The 20,608-nt window shown below is 39.0% G+C and overlaps 1 protein-coding gene across 1 annotated transcript in view; it reads right to left on the reverse strand.

Moving 5' to 3' along the window:
- Positions 1 to 20,608, reverse strand: part of LOC132114446 (succinyl-CoA:3-ketoacid coenzyme A transferase 1, mitochondrial-like) — a 54,541-nt gene that overhangs the window by 11,261 nt on the left and 22,672 nt on the right. Inside the window, exons 8-13 of the mRNA XM_059522569.1 lie at positions 17,765 to 17,872; positions 17,540 to 17,654; positions 17,050 to 17,144; positions 15,757 to 15,805; positions 14,557 to 14,629; positions 9,493 to 9,568 (exon numbers count right to left, since the gene is read on the reverse strand). Coding sequence (XP_059378552.1) covers positions 9,493 to 9,568; positions 14,557 to 14,629; positions 15,757 to 15,805; positions 17,050 to 17,144; positions 17,540 to 17,654; positions 17,765 to 17,872 — 516 coding nt within the window. The remainder of the gene's footprint in view (positions 1 to 9,492; positions 9,569 to 14,556; positions 14,630 to 15,756; positions 15,806 to 17,049; positions 17,145 to 17,539; positions 17,655 to 17,764; positions 17,873 to 20,608) is intronic.

Below are 20,608 nucleotides of genomic sequence, written 5' to 3' on the forward strand. Positions count from 1 at the left end.
TTAAAAGAACAAAAAGACTTAAACTACTTCAGTCTGTGTGCATTGAATTTAATACAGTTTCACAATTTGAGTTGAATTACTGAAATAAATGAGTTTTTCCACAACATTCTAATTTATTGAGATGCACCTGTATATTGCTAATTTTATATTCATACATTACAATTAGGGATGTACATTAACAGCCCAAATGGATATTTAAGTGTGCCAGGCCCCGTTTACACCTCACACTAAAATATATACTGATACTAGGATCACAAGTGGTCAGGAGAGACAAACTGCCACTTACAGCTAGTAGTAACATGCATCTCAAATAAACATGTCTCCTGTGACCACTAACAATCGGATTTCAAGCAGTGTTATTATTGGTAACTAAAACAATTCCAAATGATTTTCATCAATGGAAAGAAAGCTGAACTGAAATGTATACACTCGCCGGCCATTTATTAGGTACACCTGTTCAATTGCTTGGTAACACAAATTGCTAATCAGCCAATCACATGGCAGCAACTCAATGCATTTAGGCACCTAGACGTGGGTGAAGACGGATTGGATTTAACTTGGATTGGGATTTAAGTGACTTTGAATGTGGGATGGTTGTTGGTGCAAGACAGGCTGGTCTGAGTTTTTCAAAAACTGCTGATCTACTGGGGTTTTCACGCACAACCATCTCCAGGGTTAATAGAGAATGGTCAGGAAAAGAGAAAATATCCAGTGAGCGGCAGTTGTGTGGATGAAAATCTCTTGTTGATATCAGAGGTCAGAGGAGAATGGGAAGACTGGTTAGAGATTATGAAAAAGGCAACAGTAACTCAAATAACCACTTGTTACAACCAAGGTATGCAGAATACCATCTCTGAATGCACAACACATAGAACCCTGAAGCAGGCTCATCAAAATTGGACAACAGAAGATAAGGAAAATGTTGCCTGGTCTGATGAGTCTCGAGCTCTGCTGCAACATTCAGATGGTAGGTTCAGAATTTGGCGTAAAGATCATGAAAGCATGGATCCATCCTGCCTTGTCTCAACAGTTTGGGCTGGTGGTGTAATGGTGTGGGGGATATTTTCTTGGCATACTTTGGGCCCCTTAGTACCAATTGAGCATCATTTAAATGCCACAGCCTACCCGAGTATTGTTGCTGACCATGTCCATCTCTTCATGACTACAGTGTCGTCTTCCATCTTCTGTAGCCATCAGAAGGTGAAGCAGGTAAATGCACCATGTCACAAAACTCAATTAATCTCAGACTGAATCTCATTATTATTCATTTTTTGATGAAAAAAAGTGTAACAAAAATTAAATTGAAAATTACAAAAATAAAAATAAAGGCTAATTCAAAATAGTGATAAATACGACTAGATATAGCACTTACATCAGAGTGTTAGAACATGTTGATAATGGAAAAAAAGACATTCAACCCCCCTTTTTTTGCTCAATGGTTGATTGACAGTCCTTCTGGTTCATCAGATGCCTGAGGTTCATGTCACAAGCTCAATGTGGTCTAATATTAGATATTTTTTCAATTGGCACATTTTGTAATATATGTGTCTTTTTATTAAAGTAATTAAAGACTAATTTTATTTTTTTTATTCGTTTTAAGCAGTAATAATAACTGCAATCCAATTGTGACATTGTACACTATTCATTGAAATGTATTCTGAGGTAAATGCTGTTTCCGACCCTACATATAGCTTTCCTACAACTTTATAACAATAGAAAATAAGTTGTGCCAAATGGTGATGTAAGCTTTCATTGAGTTTCTATCCTTGAACACTACATCAAGTTACATCAAATGACGTATATGGACATGAAACTTGAACTGTCATTTGCCAGATGATGAATAATAATACATTAACCAAATAAAAATGGTCCAAGAGTCTACCTCAAAACCACAAAGAGCAAATCAATCAATCAAACATCAAGCTCTCATCATCACTGCAAAGAGCTTTTAACACAGAGAGCTTGACAAGCATGCAAATAAATAACAGAGCAAAGTGGAAAGAAAGGGTCCAAGTGCAGACACCTGGGCTTTTTTCTTCTTCATTTATGCAGGCTTTGAAGGAGGCACATTTTGGAAGGAGAGCGGTTTACACGTTGAGGAAGTGCCACATGGAAGTGCTGTGTGGGTGTGTGTGTGTGTGTGTGTATATATATGTGTTGAGGGGATATTTCACATGGAAATAAAATGCAACTTTGGTGGACAGCAGACTGAGAGTTTCCATGACAACTTATCAAATATTTCCCCTGTAAAGTCACACTATCCTTGCTTTTCATGCCTGCTGATGAAAACGAGAAATTATGCCCTTCACTTCAGGCAATTTCCTTTTGTCAGTTTGCATCTTTATCCGCTCCTCTAAATTCATTCTCTCCTACACAAACCGGCTGGACATTTAAATGCGTGGCAATTCAACAGTGACTAGCGTTAATGTCATTTCCTAGACAACAATTGTAGCACCAGTGACACTGTGACAAAAGGCTGTGTGTAGACAGTGCAGAACAACTTCAGACAATTGTGTAATTATCACATTTTATGAAGTCTGTGAACTTTAGTATATTACTTTCCATGTTCTTTTTCTTTTCTTTTTTTTTTTTTTTTTAACAATTAACCAGAATGATAACCTTTTGGCAAGGTGGTTTTACTCTTTGCAGCATGTTACCCACTGACATTTCAGTTTCAGGGAACACTGAAGTGTAAATTTTGCAGGAAAAATGTGTTACATTTCCAAAAATGTAAATTCCATTCACAGGAGAAACAAGTTTTTGTCATGTGACCAAAGCCACACAGATCTTCACATGCATTCACACAAAATGGACAAAATTGATCGAAGTTGCTTCATGTCCATGTCTCTGCAAACAGACCTCATGCCAGTGAGAGGCCATACCATAGCCACCTCCGACAGCACTGGCCAAATCAAAACGCTGGATCTGAAAGGTGCCAACTTGCAAATACCTCCTTCGCAGGAAAGATTAAAAGGTTCTCTTCAAGACAAAGAAGTGTTCTAAATTACATCATGCTAAGATGTTGTTGGTCTTCTCTAAGTGCTAAAATCTATGTTGCTTAAGCTGCTATGCTGACTTATTCCAAAGAGAAACAAAGAAGTTCTGAAAGAAGCGAATTTGAGGAGTCTGGAAACAGCAACAGCAACAATGACCACAAGCTTATTGCTCCCCATCTTATGCAACAACTTTAGGAACGTTTCGCCAGCAATCGTTCTCCTGCATGTTCCAGATCATCTGGATCTTCTGTACAGAACTTTCACCTTCGAGGCTCCTCTGTCTGCGCATTTCCAGACAAAGGACCTTCCTAGTGCTCAGGAGTTCATTATTCACCAGTGCTTTGTGTTTAAGGCTGAGAAACAGATCTTACACCTTTCTTCCCACTGCAACGTGACCCAAGTCAACAAAGCCCCTTTCACACTGCATGTTGGACCCGGAAAATTGCCGGAACATTGCCGGCTCGCCTTCTGTGTATTCAATGCAAACACATCCCGGGATTGATTACGGGATCAATCCTGGGTTGGGGACCTAGTAACATTGCCGGGTTCAGTCCCGGAACGAGCTCTGTGTGAACAAAACCCAAAACCAATGTCGTAAAGGGTGTGTCGTAGTGATGACGCACGTAATTACATAAATATCACTCTTTCCAAACCTTTTTCCTGACACCGTTGGCATTAGTGTGTATTGTCAGTTTATGATTATCTAATTTGTATTAGATTCTATATAACTGATGTCATTTAATAACAAATAATCTCTTGATTTATTTGTTGAATCTAGAATAAGGTTTACCTTATTTCTTCCAGGAAACTTCAGTTTATCTAAAGATAACGTCCAACTCACTCACTTGCAACTATCAATCTTTAGCACTTTATCCATTCATTGTACTAGTTTAGTAGATGTTAGTTACTCAGTCTATCCTTTTGTTAGTTTGTGTTTTGGTTTTGTTTGTGCGCGGCAGTCGTCTGTAAGGGGCTGTCACACTGTTTGGTGTTTATTTTGTTATTAAAGTTGTCAGTTAAAGTTGTCTGCTTGATGGCACCGCGGATTCACCACAGAGGCGAGGGATCTTCGGCAGTGCGTCCCTCCTTCCTCCTGGGTTTTGAGTAAAAGAATGGTGAGCGGAGGCTGAGCAACTTCTGTGTCCTTAAGTTGTGTCAGGAAATGGGTACTTTGAAGTGGACTATAATTTTGTGTCTGGACTTGCTGAAAGGCTGTATGAGAGCCATTTCTGCATGAGGGTCAAGAGTTAGAGAGTCCCAACTCAGGTTTGTGCACATGAATCACATCTTTTTAACAAGAGAGTGTGTGGGTGTTAGGATGTGGAAGCAAGCAGGACTATTTCATTTCATCTAGTTCAGAATGTGTTCCGACCCCCATTTTTCGCATCAGCATTGTACAATATAATTAAAGACACAGCATGAATATAATGTGAGGAATGGCTCCATTTTCCCCTCTCATTTCCATAAAAAAAGAGAGAGAACACCGCTTCACCATAAAAAGCTAGCCCAAAAGCCTTCCTTTACCAATGAATGCCAACCAGCTCTTCTGAGAGCTCAAGGATGATGTACATTTGTTTTTGGATTAAGCTGTTCTGGAACATTACGAATGCTAATTCAAAATCCCCATTACCGATGCTTCAGGGGCATTTTCTCCAAGGATGCAAGGGAGGCAGTGTGTCCTCAAAACAATTTGGATGAGAAACAGTACAAAAATTAAATTAAATACGAAAGGTCAAAGTGGCCATGCACACAGCATGTGTTTCTGCGATGAAAAACATGAGACGCGGGCAGTGGAATGGAAAAAAAATAAAACGTCCATTTTTTTTCTTTCTGGAATACATGATTCTGATTGGTCAAATGAAACATTTCTAGGTGTGTTATTCAGTAATAATAATAATAGTTGTCATTACCAACATCAAATAACTTGCCCCTTATAAGTAATTTGCAATGGTTCATGAGATTGTAGTTCTCTCCTTCACTAAAGCCATTAAATATGCGGTCTTGTAAAAAAATGTCTTGCTTCAAAACAAAGTTTGTAATTTTGTCATTCAACTTGAAGCTGGTTGGGGTTAGTTTGGTTCATGGCTTATAAGTCATTAACAAAGACTTTTTAAGAATCTCTATGGGAAAAATGAATGGAAAAAATACAGAACCAAAATGGGCTCTATTATGTTCACAATATCCAAATGAATGGGTCAAAAAGGTGAAAATGAAAGTGAAAGTGACATACAGCCACGGAATTTGTGCTCTGCTTTTAACCCATCCAAAGTGCACACACACAGCAGTGAACACACACACACCGTAAACACACACCCGGAGTGGTGGGCAGCCATTTATGCTGCGGCGCCCGGGGAGCAGTTGGGGGTTCAGTGCCTTGCTCAATGGCACCTCAGTCGAGGTATTGTGGGTGGAGAGAGCACTGTAAATGCACTCCCCCCACCTACAATTCTAGCCAGCCCGAGACTCGAACTCACAACCCTTGGATTGCGAGTCCGACTCTCTAACCATTAGGCCATGACTTCCCCAATGGGGGTCGTGGACTAATTACAAAGTAAACTTTAGCAAGTAAACCATTTTTGTCCTCATCTGAACTGAAATGAATGAAATGACTTACAATGATGATCTATGAGAGAGCAACCTGTCAGCTCGGTTAAATAAAATATTAACCTTCCTACCTGTCGCCAGCGTAACACCTGTGGTGTTTACAGGGGATTTGTTTACTAATGGTCTGAAAAGTGACAATTAATAACAACAGCTGAACAACAGAACAAATAATAGCTCATACTATAATCTGGGACACTCTGACACAACTCTTCCACTTTTTATTGGTGGAAGATCAATGTGACCAGTATGCCCCCCTGTTAAAGATGCTATAACTATGTGATGTAGCAGGTCTTCATCTTCATTTGGGATGCTGTGGAGAGGGAGAGCTGCTATCAGCCAATGAGCAGATGGAAGGGGAGGGGTTTTGTTACGTCCCTGTTCCTGTCTTGAAAGTATTAGTCTTCCAGCTCCAGGCCCTCTGGCTACATTACATTCTGTTGTCCCTTTAGCCTTGAGAGGTGGCCGGGGAACCCACAGTAATTGAGGGGATTATCGTAATTAGTCTGCCAGGCTTGTCTGATTCATTAAGAGTTTAAAGGCTAACGAGAGCTTAGACCAGCACACTCTGTAGCACTGCATGAAAACCAATTTATGTTTGATAATGTACTCTGATGTCCGCACAGTAGGGCTGAAACGATTCCTCGAGTAACTCGAGTAACTCGATTACAAAAAATGATAGAGGCAAATTCCTCTGCCTTGAAGCCTCTTTTAATTTATTTTAAATCTCACGTCAGGTTCTTTCGCAATTATTTTTTTTAATGTGACACAACGCGTTTACGTCAGCCACAAAGTGGAAGGAGACACGAGCGCTGCGTCCGAGTCAGCAGTGTTTTAATTTGAGGGCGCGGGCAAACGTAAAGAGAACGTCGTGGCGTGTGTCCATTGATAGAGCTGGCATACCACAACTACAAAGTCCTGTATTACTATTGTTCAGAAGAATGTACATAGCCTACTACTAAAAAAAAAAAAAAACATTATTTCTTTTTTAAGGTTTAATCATTTCTTCCATGTTTTATTTTGAATAGTAAATCCCCTTTGTTTACCAAAAAGTTAAGTTTGCTTAATTTTCAATAATTAAAAGATAAATTAAATTAATGTTTTGTGTGTTTAATGTTTATTGTGCATCTCAGAAAATGCTTTATTTAAAACCCCGACTGAATGGCACTTAAATGCACTTAATTCATCTGTCAACTTTATTGTCATTGTTCACAGTACAAGTACAGACAGAGAAATAAAGGGTAATAATTAAATTTTTATTTTTGATGTATGCATTGCAGTCTATGCATTTAAAAAGTAAAAATTTTTTTTTTTTCTAAAAAAGGAAACTTAGTTGTTCATTTTAAGAGACCCAGGAGTCTTATTTTCTCTTGCATAATTAATATTGCACTTTAATTAAGCAAAAACACATTTTATCCGATTACTAGATTAATCAATGGAATTTTTGGTAGAATACTCGATTACTAAAATATTCGATAGCTACAGCCCTACCGCACAGACATACTGACCTGAACATATGATCACGGGAGGATATGGACTTTATAAGTCTGTTGTATTTAGGTTAAAATTGCAGTACATTTATATTGCACATTGCCCTAGAAATCAAACCCATGACTTTGCCGTTGCTAATGTTATGCTCCACTGATTCAGCTAGAGGAATGCTTTAGGTTTTCGACTGAAAGGACATATGTTTACAAATGTGTAAAAGGATCTGAAATTAAGTTTAGGTCAAAAACTTTTTAGAAAAATATTTTTTTACAAATATATCTGTATTCTGATGCCTTTGTACATAAAGTGTAATGGCTAGCCAATTTTTTTTTTATAGTATGTGGGTACAAGTGAGGTTTTTAAAATCCAAAATTAAAATTCTAAATAAAATAAAATAAAGAGATCACAACCTAGTTTTACCTAAACAAATGAAAATTAATTATAATAGTAAATAAAATAATTGTATTATCTATTAGAATGTACCATATACTAACATATATTCCATAGCCTTGGATAAAAATAAAATAAACACTAAATTTACATTTTTTATTTAATATTACAAAAAATTATGTATTGGAATATATCATTGTAATAATAAAACCTTCATATTCATCCGGAAGAAAGATGCGGGAACCGGCGGACCGGCATTAATCATATAATGGCATATATTGAAAAGCTTTAGATAAAATTACTTATACTTAATATGTTTCTACTTAGTAAATAATATAATTTATTATATATTGGAACACATAATATAATAACATGTATAACATATATCTCCCCAGCACCCATTGAAATTCCATTACAAGAGGGTAGAAATGGTAAAGCAAGGCACTCAGATGGTAAACCAAAGCCCTAGCAACACACCAAGGTCATGTGTTTGATTCTCAGGGAGCACACAAAGTGATAAAGTGTATACTCTGAATGCTGCGTTGCTGTTGCTTTGGATAAAACTCTCTGACAAATGCATTAATGTTAAATGTTAACAGCTCACCAATCCATATCTTCACCATCTTAGACACATTAAAGGAGCACATCTATCATGAGCATAATCTCTGCATTTCAATGTATGCTTCAGATTTTGCCCTTACCAATGTGTAAGTGAGGAGGCTTGGGGGTGGGGTGGGGGTGCACACTGAAAGCAGAGTGCAGCTCATGGTCTATGTGTGCCAGTTTGCGAGAAGTAACCTTCAACCAAACTCGATAAGCGAGACGCGCAGAGGGCCATGAGGCATCAGTCAGTGACAGGACGAGGGCCCTGGAGAACTATAAATAACCCTGCAGAGGTGTCTGCATGCAGGGCAGCGGTGTATCGACAGTCCCTCAACTGACAGCAGGATCAGGTGCCACAGGCGACAGCCAGCAGAAGAATGGCTCCAAAAAACCACAGCCAACATTGACTCTCATTAAGCCTTAGAAACCTTTTGTGATCCTACAGGGAAGCAATGACTTTGGACTTAGGACAACAGCAGGCTAACTGATGCACAGACAATACTTGGATGACTGTAAGGAAGAATTACACTAAACAATGTGAATGCAAATAAAAGAAAGGAAACTGCTCTGACATGCAGTGGGTCTGATTAACTGGAGCCCATGTTAGCTCAATGGATATTGTACATGTCAACTGTTGAGATTTACTAGTTTTCTTAGTTGTTGTTATTAACTGTAGTGATTATCATCTCATGGGTTGCGACCCAAAAAATACAGATTAGATTTATGTCAATTTTGGATCCTGAAAATATGGATTTGTTTTTGGTTTAGATAATATACAGATCAAAATTGATATGCACGTTTGCACTACAATGTTACATTCTGAATTAAAATCTTCATGGGTTTGTACAAGTGCTACCTGAGTGACAACTTATTTTTTCTGCTTGAAAGGAGATGGTAACAGCCGTAAAATGAGACCATACATCTGTATTTGTGCTCCTCGGAGAACATCATCTTCTACATGAATCATTTCTGATTTCACGCTGTGAGTTCGGTCATTAGCTGCTCAGTAATTTCCATAAAACAAAAGGAAAACTCTTGAGTTAATTTCAGCGGGAGACTGGAGAACAGATGCAGATGGAAAGAAGGGTAAGCGTTGGAGTTGGGCTATGATGGTCTTGAAGTTCGGTTTGATTCAGCAATGAATGTGCGCATGATGAAACTATGGATAAGCTTTTTATACCTTTTACATGCATCTTAAAATACTTGAAATGGACACAACTATAAGCAATTACACACATACTGTATCTGCAAAACAAAAAATGTTTTATGTGGGGCAAAATGTTTTGTGTGTGACACATGGCTGGACTGAAGCAAGAGTAAATTTTAGCAACATCTTGTTTTATCTTCACTCTGCTTGGTCAAAGCCAGTCATACTGACATATGTATGAATAAGGGAATGAAATTGTGAACTTGCCGGAATCATCCAATTGGCCAGATCTCCATACTTGGATACCTGCATGGCTCCTAACATGGTCAAGTTGATATGACCCCTAGAGGAAACAAAACAATAAATCAAAGCAACAGTGGCAAAACAATGCCATTTTGCTGAAGTTCATGGGCAAAAAGGTCCATAGTGTAGAGATGTTTGAAGCACACTTTCAGTTTCAAAACAAACAGCTTATTGTTGGTCTTTTGATATTTGCATATGGAAATCTTTTGCTTCCACAAAAATTCCAGATTGCGCTTTTTCAAATTTAGATTTTTCAAAATTACTGGTTTTTAGATGAAAATTTCACTGACCAATGTTAAATGTAACCGTTTCTTTATTTGCCAATATTATGACTAAATATTTAACAGATTTGAGACTGACAATTAACCTTATATGCTAATGTTTGGTGCCACTAATTAATAAAACAATTCTAAAGAGATATTAAAGAATGCGCAACAACATTGTTTGGTTTCAATGTTGTAATCCTGTCTGCAATCCGGTCACTAAGATCCCTTTTTTCTTCAGTATAGGAATCACAACAAAAAGCCACTACTTTTGTTATGAGATCATGTCATTTGGTCATGGAATTAACAAATACAAGATATCACACAAAATTTGTTTACTTAGGTCTGACAAGCTGACAAACAATTTAAAGAAACCGGTAACAAGTTTATGTTAGGGTGAACTACAGTACATCCTTATAACTCATGCTCAATAAGCACATGATTTAGGCAAAACTGTAAAATTTAAATAGCCATCAAAAAAAAAAAAAAACAACCCTTCAGACTACACTAAATCTTTCGTGTGGTAGGGTGTGCCAACAAGTCGAGCCTATTGGCCTGAATTAGTGCACCATTAAACCACTGGATTGTCAGATGGTCTTATTCATGAACCTACAGACAGACTGTAAGGGGGTGGAAGGGCTCTATTCTTAATGTATGTGCTGTCATGACTCCCCTTGTGCCGGGTACAGCAAAGACCCCATGACCAATAACTGTGTTGCCTATAGCACCAGACAACTAAGGCCTAAATATATGACCTCTGCTGGATTCTCAGATGGTGAAAACAGAAATAACAGTGAAGCTTGTGGGAAGAAGGCGTCTGCTGCCTGTGGAAAAATCGATAAGGCTCATAAAACATCAACAGGGAGTTTGCTAAACGACATGGATCTAATGCCTAACATACAGCCATGCAAATAACTGAAATATTAAAGACAAATTTAAACTTATGACAACACTAAAACAGATGATTCGAAATAAGCAATGTCTTTTTTATTTGCATAAATCATACTTAAAAATATGTTTTGATTCAATAAAATTGTTCAAATTGAGGTTCAAACTGATGTTTATAAATACATATTTTCATGTATACATTTGTGTGTGTGTGTGTGTGTGTGTGTGTGAGAGAGAGAATTTATTAACATATATATTTAACTCAACTAAGAATGTCTGGGTTTCAAATGTAACCCTCATTTCCTGAAGGAGGGAATGGAGACGTCACGTTAGTGACCGACGAATTGGGATCTGGCTTCGAGAGACCAATCTACTTCGAGTGTGAATTAAACAAGCAATGCACATTGGCATGCAAATATTGCATTCAGCTGCAGCTGAACACATTGTGATCATAAAAAGGCAGCAGGTGCAATGCATACAAGGTTTCGCCGAGGAGCTGAGCCGGTGTCCCGACCACTAAGCGGTGGTACCGCAGCCATGGTGATGGGACGTGACGTCTCCGTTCCCTCCTTTAGGGAACGAGGTTTACATACGTAACCAAGACGTTCCCTTTCAATCGGTCACTCTCTTCGTCGTGCCGTGATCGAGGAATTGGGATCCACTACCAAAGCGCCATGGATGCTGCCCCTTCCAGTTCCCTGTGCAAGCAACCTGCAATTATTTTTGGTGTAGGGTGGTGCACTTGGAACAGGGATGCTGCGGAAGCCCCATTTTTCCCAAAGGAGGTCTCAGGAGCAAATACACATTTGAATATCCATTTAGGTGCATATGGAAATTTGGAGGTGATTGTAGCCCTCTCAGAAAAGGCAGGGAAGCACAGGCTCTGAGGCTGTACCTTGGACTTTACACCCAGCCTTCTACCGGTTCTCAAGAATTCAACGAGTGAAGGCCTGGCGCCAGACGTTCCGCCCGCATCTGCCTGCAGAGGGTATGGAAGAGCTCTAGAGTATGTATGTACATTCTGGAGTAGTTTTAGCAAGCCGACACTAACCGGGGCCTCTCGATGCCACTACCCGTTTGAGGTGAGAACACAGGGGAATACCAGCTCCACACGAAGGCTATAGAATCTAGCGAACGTGTTGTGGGTCACACAGCCTGCGGCTCTCCAAATATCTGTCAGTGAGGTGCCACGAGCCAGCGCCCAGGAGGATGTAACACTCCTAGTAGAGTGAGCCCACAACCTGAATGGGCAGGGCACACCCTGTGCCTGATAAGTCAAGGTGATGGCATCCACAATCCAGTGGGCCATCCTCTGCTTAGAGACCGACTTCCCCTTCTGCCGGCCTTTAAAACAGATCAAAAACTGGTCTGTGGTCCTAAAGCTTTGTGTCCGGTAAACCAGTTTGCCACCACTGTAATCCTCAAACCACCCGGCTGTAAGCCTGGCAGCCACTAGGACGAGCACTAGATTGCAGCAGAGGCAACGGAGCTCCGAGATGGTCATCTTCCCGCAATAGGAAAATGACTCATCTGCGAACGGCACCTCAGCACATTTGGTGCCCAGACATGTTAGGCAGTGATCGTGACCATCACCTGACGCCAGGTAACGACTGCATCCAGAAACGCACGGGTGAAATGGCATCTTCTTAAATAACGATCTGTCATCTTTACAAAGACGCACCGATATGAGCTCTTATAGAGAAACTGCTCTTTTCAGGGAAATGCTCTTTTAGTGCTGAGGAACACAGGGGACTGGCCACTTGCAGCATGACAGGGGGGTAGTGCAGCCTGAAGTGCGCAACCCGCTCAAGTCTGAACGACCCTGCTGAAGCGCTGTACCGCCAACACCAAAAGCAAGATGAACTCGTAGTCACTGGATGGAGCAGAACGATGTTGTCGCTTGGCTCTGAAGCAAAAAGCTGGTATGCATTGCACCCACTGCCTTTTTATTCTCACGCTGTGATCAGCTGCAGCTGAATGTAATGATTCCATGCCATTGGAAATGTGCATTGGCTTGTTTAGTTTACACTCAAAGTAGATTGCTCTCTTGAAGCAAGATCCCAATTTGTCGGTCACCGATGTGATGTCGAGACTGACTGACTGAAAGGGAACTAAGAATTAATGTTAACCATTATATTTAATTGTGATTAATCGTATAATTATATAAAAACTAAAATAAATTAAATAAAATGAATGTGTGTGTGTGTGTATATTTATTATATATATATATATATATATATATATATATATACACACACACACACACACACACACATATATATAAATATATTCTCTACATTTCATTTAACCTAAACTAAAATCATAAAATAAAAATGTATTAATTTTAAATCATTTTAATAATAAATGTAGACTTTTATAGTATTTTAAATTCAATTAGAAAAAAAAGTTAAGCATTTTCCATAGTGGTCTCACACTCCAGTAGCTTTTGGGCCCTCAAAAATGGTATCATCAGGAAATTGATATTTCACACACCCAGGATGCACAATTACACACTCACGCACTTAAGACAAGCAAGAGTCAATTGCTTTATCGACAGCACCGCGTGATCCCTCTGTGAAGGCCAGAACAGTCCCGGCAGAGACAAAGCACCTTCGTTCTGGCCGTCTCACCCTACTGAGCAGTACAAGAAGCATCCAATTAAAGTAGCCACCTGTTTTGACAGCGCTGAAAATGTCAGCCAACTGGGCCTGAGGCGCAGGCAGCATCACGACCGACTCATTGCATATTCTGCCTCTGCTCCATCCCTCACTTTCACCATTAACACACAGCAAACAACCCTTTACCCACTCCAAATCAAGCCAAAACAGCCACGGCGCTTCATTCAACACGAAATGTCACATTTATTATCAGGAATGTCTAAGTGAGCTCTTCCACCCACAGCTGGCCTCTTTAAAAGTGTCAGCATCTGGGTCAAAGTGCTTAGCCTGTCTGAGGAATAATCTACTGAAAGTCAACTTGAGAAAAATTTTTGAGGGAATTGTTACAAAACACTGAATATTAGGGCCGGGACTCGATTAAAAAAATTAATCTAATTAATTAGAGGCTTTGTAATTAATTAATCGAAATTAAATCGCATTTTAATCGCATATAAATATTTGACCTGAGAACAGTGAAAAGTAATTTTTTTTTCACATGGATTTATAGTATACCATTGAATAATGACTGAATACATAAGCTTAAGCAAAAAAATATTGTTTATTTTTGTTCAAGTCTAGCAGACCAGTGCAAAGTTTGCCATTAAGTGTAGCAATAGCATATTTAGAAACAATTTAGAAATAGTACATTTCAGAAATTCAGGTAGCTTATAGGTGCTGGAACCTTCTGTAAACCGTTTTTAAGTAAAACACAATACTGTCAAGTACATTCAGAACATTGGAAACCCTGACTATTAGAAAACATCTCTCTGTTGCTTCAGAGGCCATAACATACTAAGTCCAACTCTCAATAACCTTGGCCAAAACAATAAAGAGTTAAACAAAGTGCCATGCTCTTATCGACGCTTCCATCCGTTCGTTTTTTATAACAAAATTTCCCCTCCAAGGGGCCAACCAAAGCGGTCTCGTCTGCTTCTTCATTCATGTTCACTGTGGTTTGTTGTTGTCTGAAGTCATGAACGCTAGTTGGTGCTCCAGTATAATCGGTCCGCCGAAACTCATCCAGTGAGAAACGTTCCGCGGTGCAAAAATAAGTTATTGAAAATGCGGAAATTTTTTTGTGTAATTAATTAATCTTAATTAACACGTTATTTTTTGTGTAATTAATTAATCTCAATTAACGCGTTAAAGTCCCGGCCCTACTGAATATATATAAAAATTCTTTATATATGACTGATCTTATATAAGTTTTAAGGACTTACCCTCTGATCATGGCAAAGGAATCGTCGCTAGAGAAATAAGTGGCTCCAGGAAGTACTGAGACAGTTTCTTTACCTGAAAGGGTGAGGGTGAAATGGAAAGATATTTCATTACAGGGTTAGTTCACCCAAAATTGAAAATTAGCCAGTAAATTACTCACCCTCAAGTCATCCTAGGTGTATACTTTCTTCTTTCAGATTGAATCTAATTGGAGTTATATTAAAAATGGTCTTTGAGCTTTCAAGCGGTTTCATGTCACTCAGTGGGGGCTGCAGTGCTTCAGTCAAAAAGAAGTGAAATGAAATGTGCCCATCCATAAAGAAAATGGTCTCACATGGCTCCAGGAGGGTGAACAAAATCCATGCATTTTTCAAATAAAAATAACCATATTTAAAACATAATCACTTTAATTTAGCTTGCAGAATCAGAAACCAGAATCAGTTCCGGGGAAAGGATGTATGGAGGTCGGCTTTTCGAATGCGCCACTCGGAAGTGATGAACGCAGAAGCACAGGGAAGAGATCAAAACAAAACAACGGTCACTAATTAGGAGTACAAAACAAGGATTTGTAAAGAAGAATGTCGGAGGATTTCTATATGAGCCAAGAGGAGACAGGTTTTCCTTTGCTTAAGTAAGGAAACTTTGCTTCCTTGGTTCCTGTTAACAAACGTGGGTTTTCAAGAGACTCACCAGCGCATGCGCAATGCCGACCTCATACGTCATGTGTGCAACTGTGTACAACTCAGCACAACTCAATTCAGTGTACAACTGTTGTTGCAAGCTACATAAATGTTATTTATTATGCTTTGAATATGGATATTTTTCTTACAAAAACGCATCGATTCGCTACAGGAGGCCTTTATTCAGCCCCCGGAGCAGTGTAAGACACTTTTTTAAATGGATGGGCACATTTATTTAACTTCTTTTGGACTGATGCATGCAACACCTGCTGAGTAGCATTAAACAGCTTGAAAGATCAAAGACAATTTTTAATATAATTCAGACTGGATTTGTCTGAAAGAAGAAAGTCATATACACCTAGGATGACTTGAGAGTGAGTAATTTATGGACTAATTTTCATTTTTGGATGAACTAACCCTCTAAGTGCTCTGAATGGACAAATTAGGTTATTAAAAGGTAATTTATGTAATGCTAATGCTGTATAACTGTCTACTAGTATGAAAGTGAGGGATAATTATTACCGGCATTGATGAGATCTGGATCAACATCTTCCTCTGTTGGGTAGGGACCCTGAATTATTCAAAAAGCACAAAAACAGTACTTAAAAATGCTTTTATGAGGAGCGCAAAAATCACTCATATTATTACAGAAATAAGTACGACATATAACAACATTTAAAGATAAATGGAGCCAAGGATTCAACTGTGGCTTCATGTACAGTAGATGAAGAACTTTTACACAGATCTGACATTTGTCTATGAATTCATTATTGTTCCTTATATATACATACATACATTATATATACACCTACTGTATATCTGTTAGGATTATGACATTTATTATTGTCTTTTTCTGTTACATCTGCCTGTTCCTGTTTTCCCTTATATGGTTTTGTTCCGGTTCTGTAGCTCATTAGTTGGTTTGCTTGTTAGTCATCATTAGTTGACTCCCATCACCTGTTTGCCCCTCGTCAGCTTCCCTATTTAAAGTCTCCTTTCTGTTCAGTATACTGTTGGCTATTTTTTTTTGTGTTACATGTTTTGCTGCTACCCTGAGTTATTTCCTTCCTTGTATTCCTGTGGATTAAAAATAAAGACTTTATTTTTGATTATCTGCATCATCTTCCTTGGAGTTCCGCAACAATATCTAATAGCGATAATATTTGATATTAATATTTAGATCATAGGAACTACAAATCCAATTGAAATGTTTGGGGTTGGGAATTATTTTTTTATTTGTTTTAAATTTAGTCTCACATGCTCACCAAGGCTGCATTTGTTTGATCAAAAATACAGTAAAAACAATTATATTGTTAAATTATTAAATTTTTCAACAATTTCTGTTTTGATGTAATTTTCATATATTAAAACTATATATTAGTGTCACATGATCCTTCAGCAATCATTCTAATATGCTGATTCATTACTCAAGAAACATTTCCTATTATCATCAATGTTGAAAACAGGTGTTTTGTGGAAAGTTCAAAAGATCAGCATTTATTTAAAAAAGAAATCTTTTGTAACATTATAAATGTCTTTGCCATCCCTTTTAATTAATTTTGTGTGTCCTTGATGAATAAAAGCATTCAAAACACTTTTGAATGGTAGTGTAGTTTCTAAATAATTTATACTTCTGCATGTCAACATTTCAGAAACAACCAGATAAAACAATTTTTAAAGCGATTTTCTGTCTCATTTACATAAACATGAATACAAGGACAATAAAATCGCAGACAGGATTTTTAAATGCTTGTAGAACCAAATTTCTAACCATATTTAGCCAATTCAATACAAATCTCTGAAAGGAGAACTTACCAGCCCCAATATGCCATTTTCACTCTGCAGGTGGACGGTAATATCCGGTTTAATGAAATTACTGGCCAGCATGGGGATTCCGATGCCCAGGTTGGCTAAAAAGGTTAACAAACTGCATTAACGGATTATCACGAGAGACACACAGGAAATGACATTTTTGGTAAACATTAAAGCCACTGTTGCTTATAATTACTTGCTCAAATTAAAGGAAAAGCTCACCAAATTTCAGTATAGTTTTTATATGCTTCAAATATAGCACACACGTTGTGTGAATGATTCAGTTCTATTATGCTCTGAATGCTTCAATCACCATTCATTGTACAGTAATTGTATGGAAAAGACAGATTCTTCAAAATTCACCCTTTTTTCCATTCACAAAACCGTCAGACAGTTTTAGAACAACATTAGGGTGAGTACATGATGGCAGAATTCTCTTTTTCAGGTACACTAGATAAAAGAAGAGTGACATGATCTGAAACACTGTACACACCGTACATCCCGTCCTCAAACTCCAGCGCAGCTCTGCGAATAATCCTCTCTCTCACAACATCAGAGTCTTTCTTGGGTTTGGGTTTTTCAGCCTGGCCTTTCTTTACTGTACGCCTCTTCAAAAGGTCAGACAGAAGGGTGGCAATAAGGAGAAAAAAAAAATGATGGAAGATAGATGGATGAGGAAAACTGATAGAAACGAGCCAGACAGGTCAAGCCTCCTTACCTCGATCCGCTTCTCGTAGCGATCTCCCTTGACGATCCTGTGGACGTAGATGCTGGGGATGTGGATATCTTCTGCTGCAAATGTGCCCACGTCTACAATCTCCTCCACCTGAAGACAGAACATAGACCAGCTGACAATGACAATGGTACAGTAAAAAAGGAACTACAGATGGGCAGAATTGCTGACTACCCGTTCAACAACAGACTAGTTGATTAGAGTGGTCAAGATTTATTTAAGTAGCTTTAAATTACATGTTCAGTGGATGCGGTAAATCTCAGAGACAGTTTTTGTATGTTTACAGCATGTAGCACTTAGCTTGCTAAGGATCTATCAGTACTGTCAGCATGGCAATATGTCAGATAAGTTGTTTCTCTAAATTCATCCCTTTTAAAGCACTGTTGGGACTTCAGATCACCTGCTATGAATCCAGTTTTGGTTATTTTGCCTAATCCGTAGGGCTCTTTTTTTGTAAGTACAATCATTTTCTGCAATAAAAATTTATATATTTAGCCTATTTATTTGCTGAATGTCAGTCGGTATATACAAAAGTTTGGGGTCAGTAAGATTTGTATTTTTTATTTAGGAAAAAGATTAATACTTTTCTTTAAAGTCTTTACTGTCACTTTTGATTAGTTTTGTGCATCCTTGCTAAATAAATGTTTCTTGAGCACAAAATTGGCATATTAGAATGATTTCTGATGGATCATGTGACACTGAAGACTGGAGTAATGATGCTGAAAATTCAGCTTTGCATCACAGGAATAAATAACTGGCTCAGACCCCGCCCAAATCTACCCAAATCGACACGTGACTCCTCACTCTCAATATAATACACATCCCATTTTTTTCCTCAACTGTTTACTTTCACTTAAGAAATAACTGACAGTTTTTTCGAGCATAATTTCCAAGGTGGATATTTTGACATATTTTGTATGTATTTGTCGGCAGAAGAGCAAAAAAGCAAATTCGGTGTTCAAGTGTTTTGAGACGCCTTTCTCTGCGTGAGCCCTGAACACCAGAACACCGCGAGTACTGAATTGGGCTCTTTCACATCTTTTTGTTTGTTCAAACTGCGATTTGTATTTGTTCGTTCAGGTGCAGGAGGGACTTCGAGGAGAACTTCGCAGAAGAGAGCTCGGTTCAGTGTCGCTGTCCGTGATACGCGGCTCTCGATCTCTCTTGTGCGCACCGAACACAGCGCGAGAGTAACCAGCTACTCTGTTCAGCTTTTCCGCGTTTTGTGTTTGGATGCTTTAATGTTTAAATTGACAAGCTTTAAGGCTTAAAAACACGTGAAAAAGATAAGCTTTCGTGACGATGCACAGCAGTGGCCCGTCAACTGCCCTGAGCATCTTTTTAGGCTGGCCTCAGCCAGTCGGTTATATAAAATATCAAGGTGAAAGTCATCATAGCTTGCTTAGTAAAAACCCAGCTCTCAACCCAACTTTGAGAATAGATTAACAGCAATATTTTTTTTTTTAAATCGCCCGATAAGAGAGTCTCACGTTTATGCAGCACGTTAATGCCGATAACGGTCCACCACTAGGTGCGGTACGGTGCACGTGTGTACCGAATGACCGAATGCAATATTTTGTATGCGGAACACAGGTACATTTTCGTGTTTCCAAACGAACATATTAAGTGGCGGAAGTCTCCGCGTTCAGCACAAATCCCGCCCTGCAGCTGAAGGCCGGTGACACACTGGCTGCGTGGTGTGAGCGAGGCGTTTCTGCTGCGTGACGGCTGCTTCATGTTTTCTGTGTCTTTACCGAGCGCCAACCTCCCGCTTTCTCTCGTGAGGCCAATAAGGAAGTGACTAAAATTGCAATTCATCGACTGGCCGCTTGAGGCTGGCTGCAAAAGGGAGTCAGTCCCATAGACTCCCCATGTTAAAATGCCCAACTTTACAGCAGGAAAAAACATGTTTACAGCCTGGTTCAAAAAATGATTTTGGTCTAAATAGCTAATTTTGCCCTTCATGACAACTGTGAGGGGGGTTAATTTTTTTATAACTCATCCGTTTAAATTATATTAAGACTTAAAGTTCTTCATAATTAAGGGCGTAGCCACTTGAGTGACAGGTGGATTGCCGCTGCTGTCACAGCCGCCGCGCTAGGTGGGTGTGGCTACAGCAACTAGCTCCCGCCTTTTTGCCCATTTTTGATTGTCCGGGAGAATCGCGTGGTGACGCGCTGCCAAGATGGCGACGGCCCGCTCTACACACTTTAGGCTTCAAAAGCACACTTCAGGAGTCTACGGGTGACGTCACGGACACTACGTCCATGTTTTTATACAGTCTATGGTCTTTACCCTTCTTTCACCCCTATTTCACACCGCAAGCGTGAGCGGCGCGTGAGCAGCGCGTATTTTTTTCGGCATCCATGTTAATCAATGAGTGCATTCACACCGGGACCAGGAGCAGCGCGTGAGCATCAAGCAGGAGCGTCGCGTGAACAGCAGTGCAGCGGGGGTTTCGGCGTCCGGTCTATTTTTGCTGTGCTGCTCACGCTCAATTAAAGTGAAAGCACACTTTTGATGGACAAAATAAATGTGATTAACACAAAACGTGCTCAAAATGCACAGAATAAGCATGTCAAGAGTTTTAACAACAATGCCAATGTCTAGTGTTTTCACAATTATGCCAGAAAAGAAAATTAAGAATAACAAATATGTATTTACCCATTTAAACTTTTAAATTAATAAATTATAAAAACAAATGTTGAAAGAATTATACCCATTGTTTGAAATGGTTATACTGTCTGCCGAACACGATTTGCAGCTGCTGCTTTGATGCTGTACTTATACGCTTCCAGTGTGAATACTCGCGAGTCTGCTACTGTAGGT

This window comes from Carassius carassius, chromosome 34 (genome assembly GCF_963082965.1).
Source record: "Carassius carassius chromosome 34, fCarCar2.1, whole genome shotgun sequence".
Classification (NCBI taxonomy): Eukaryota; Metazoa; Chordata; class Actinopteri; order Cypriniformes; family Cyprinidae; genus Carassius; species Carassius carassius.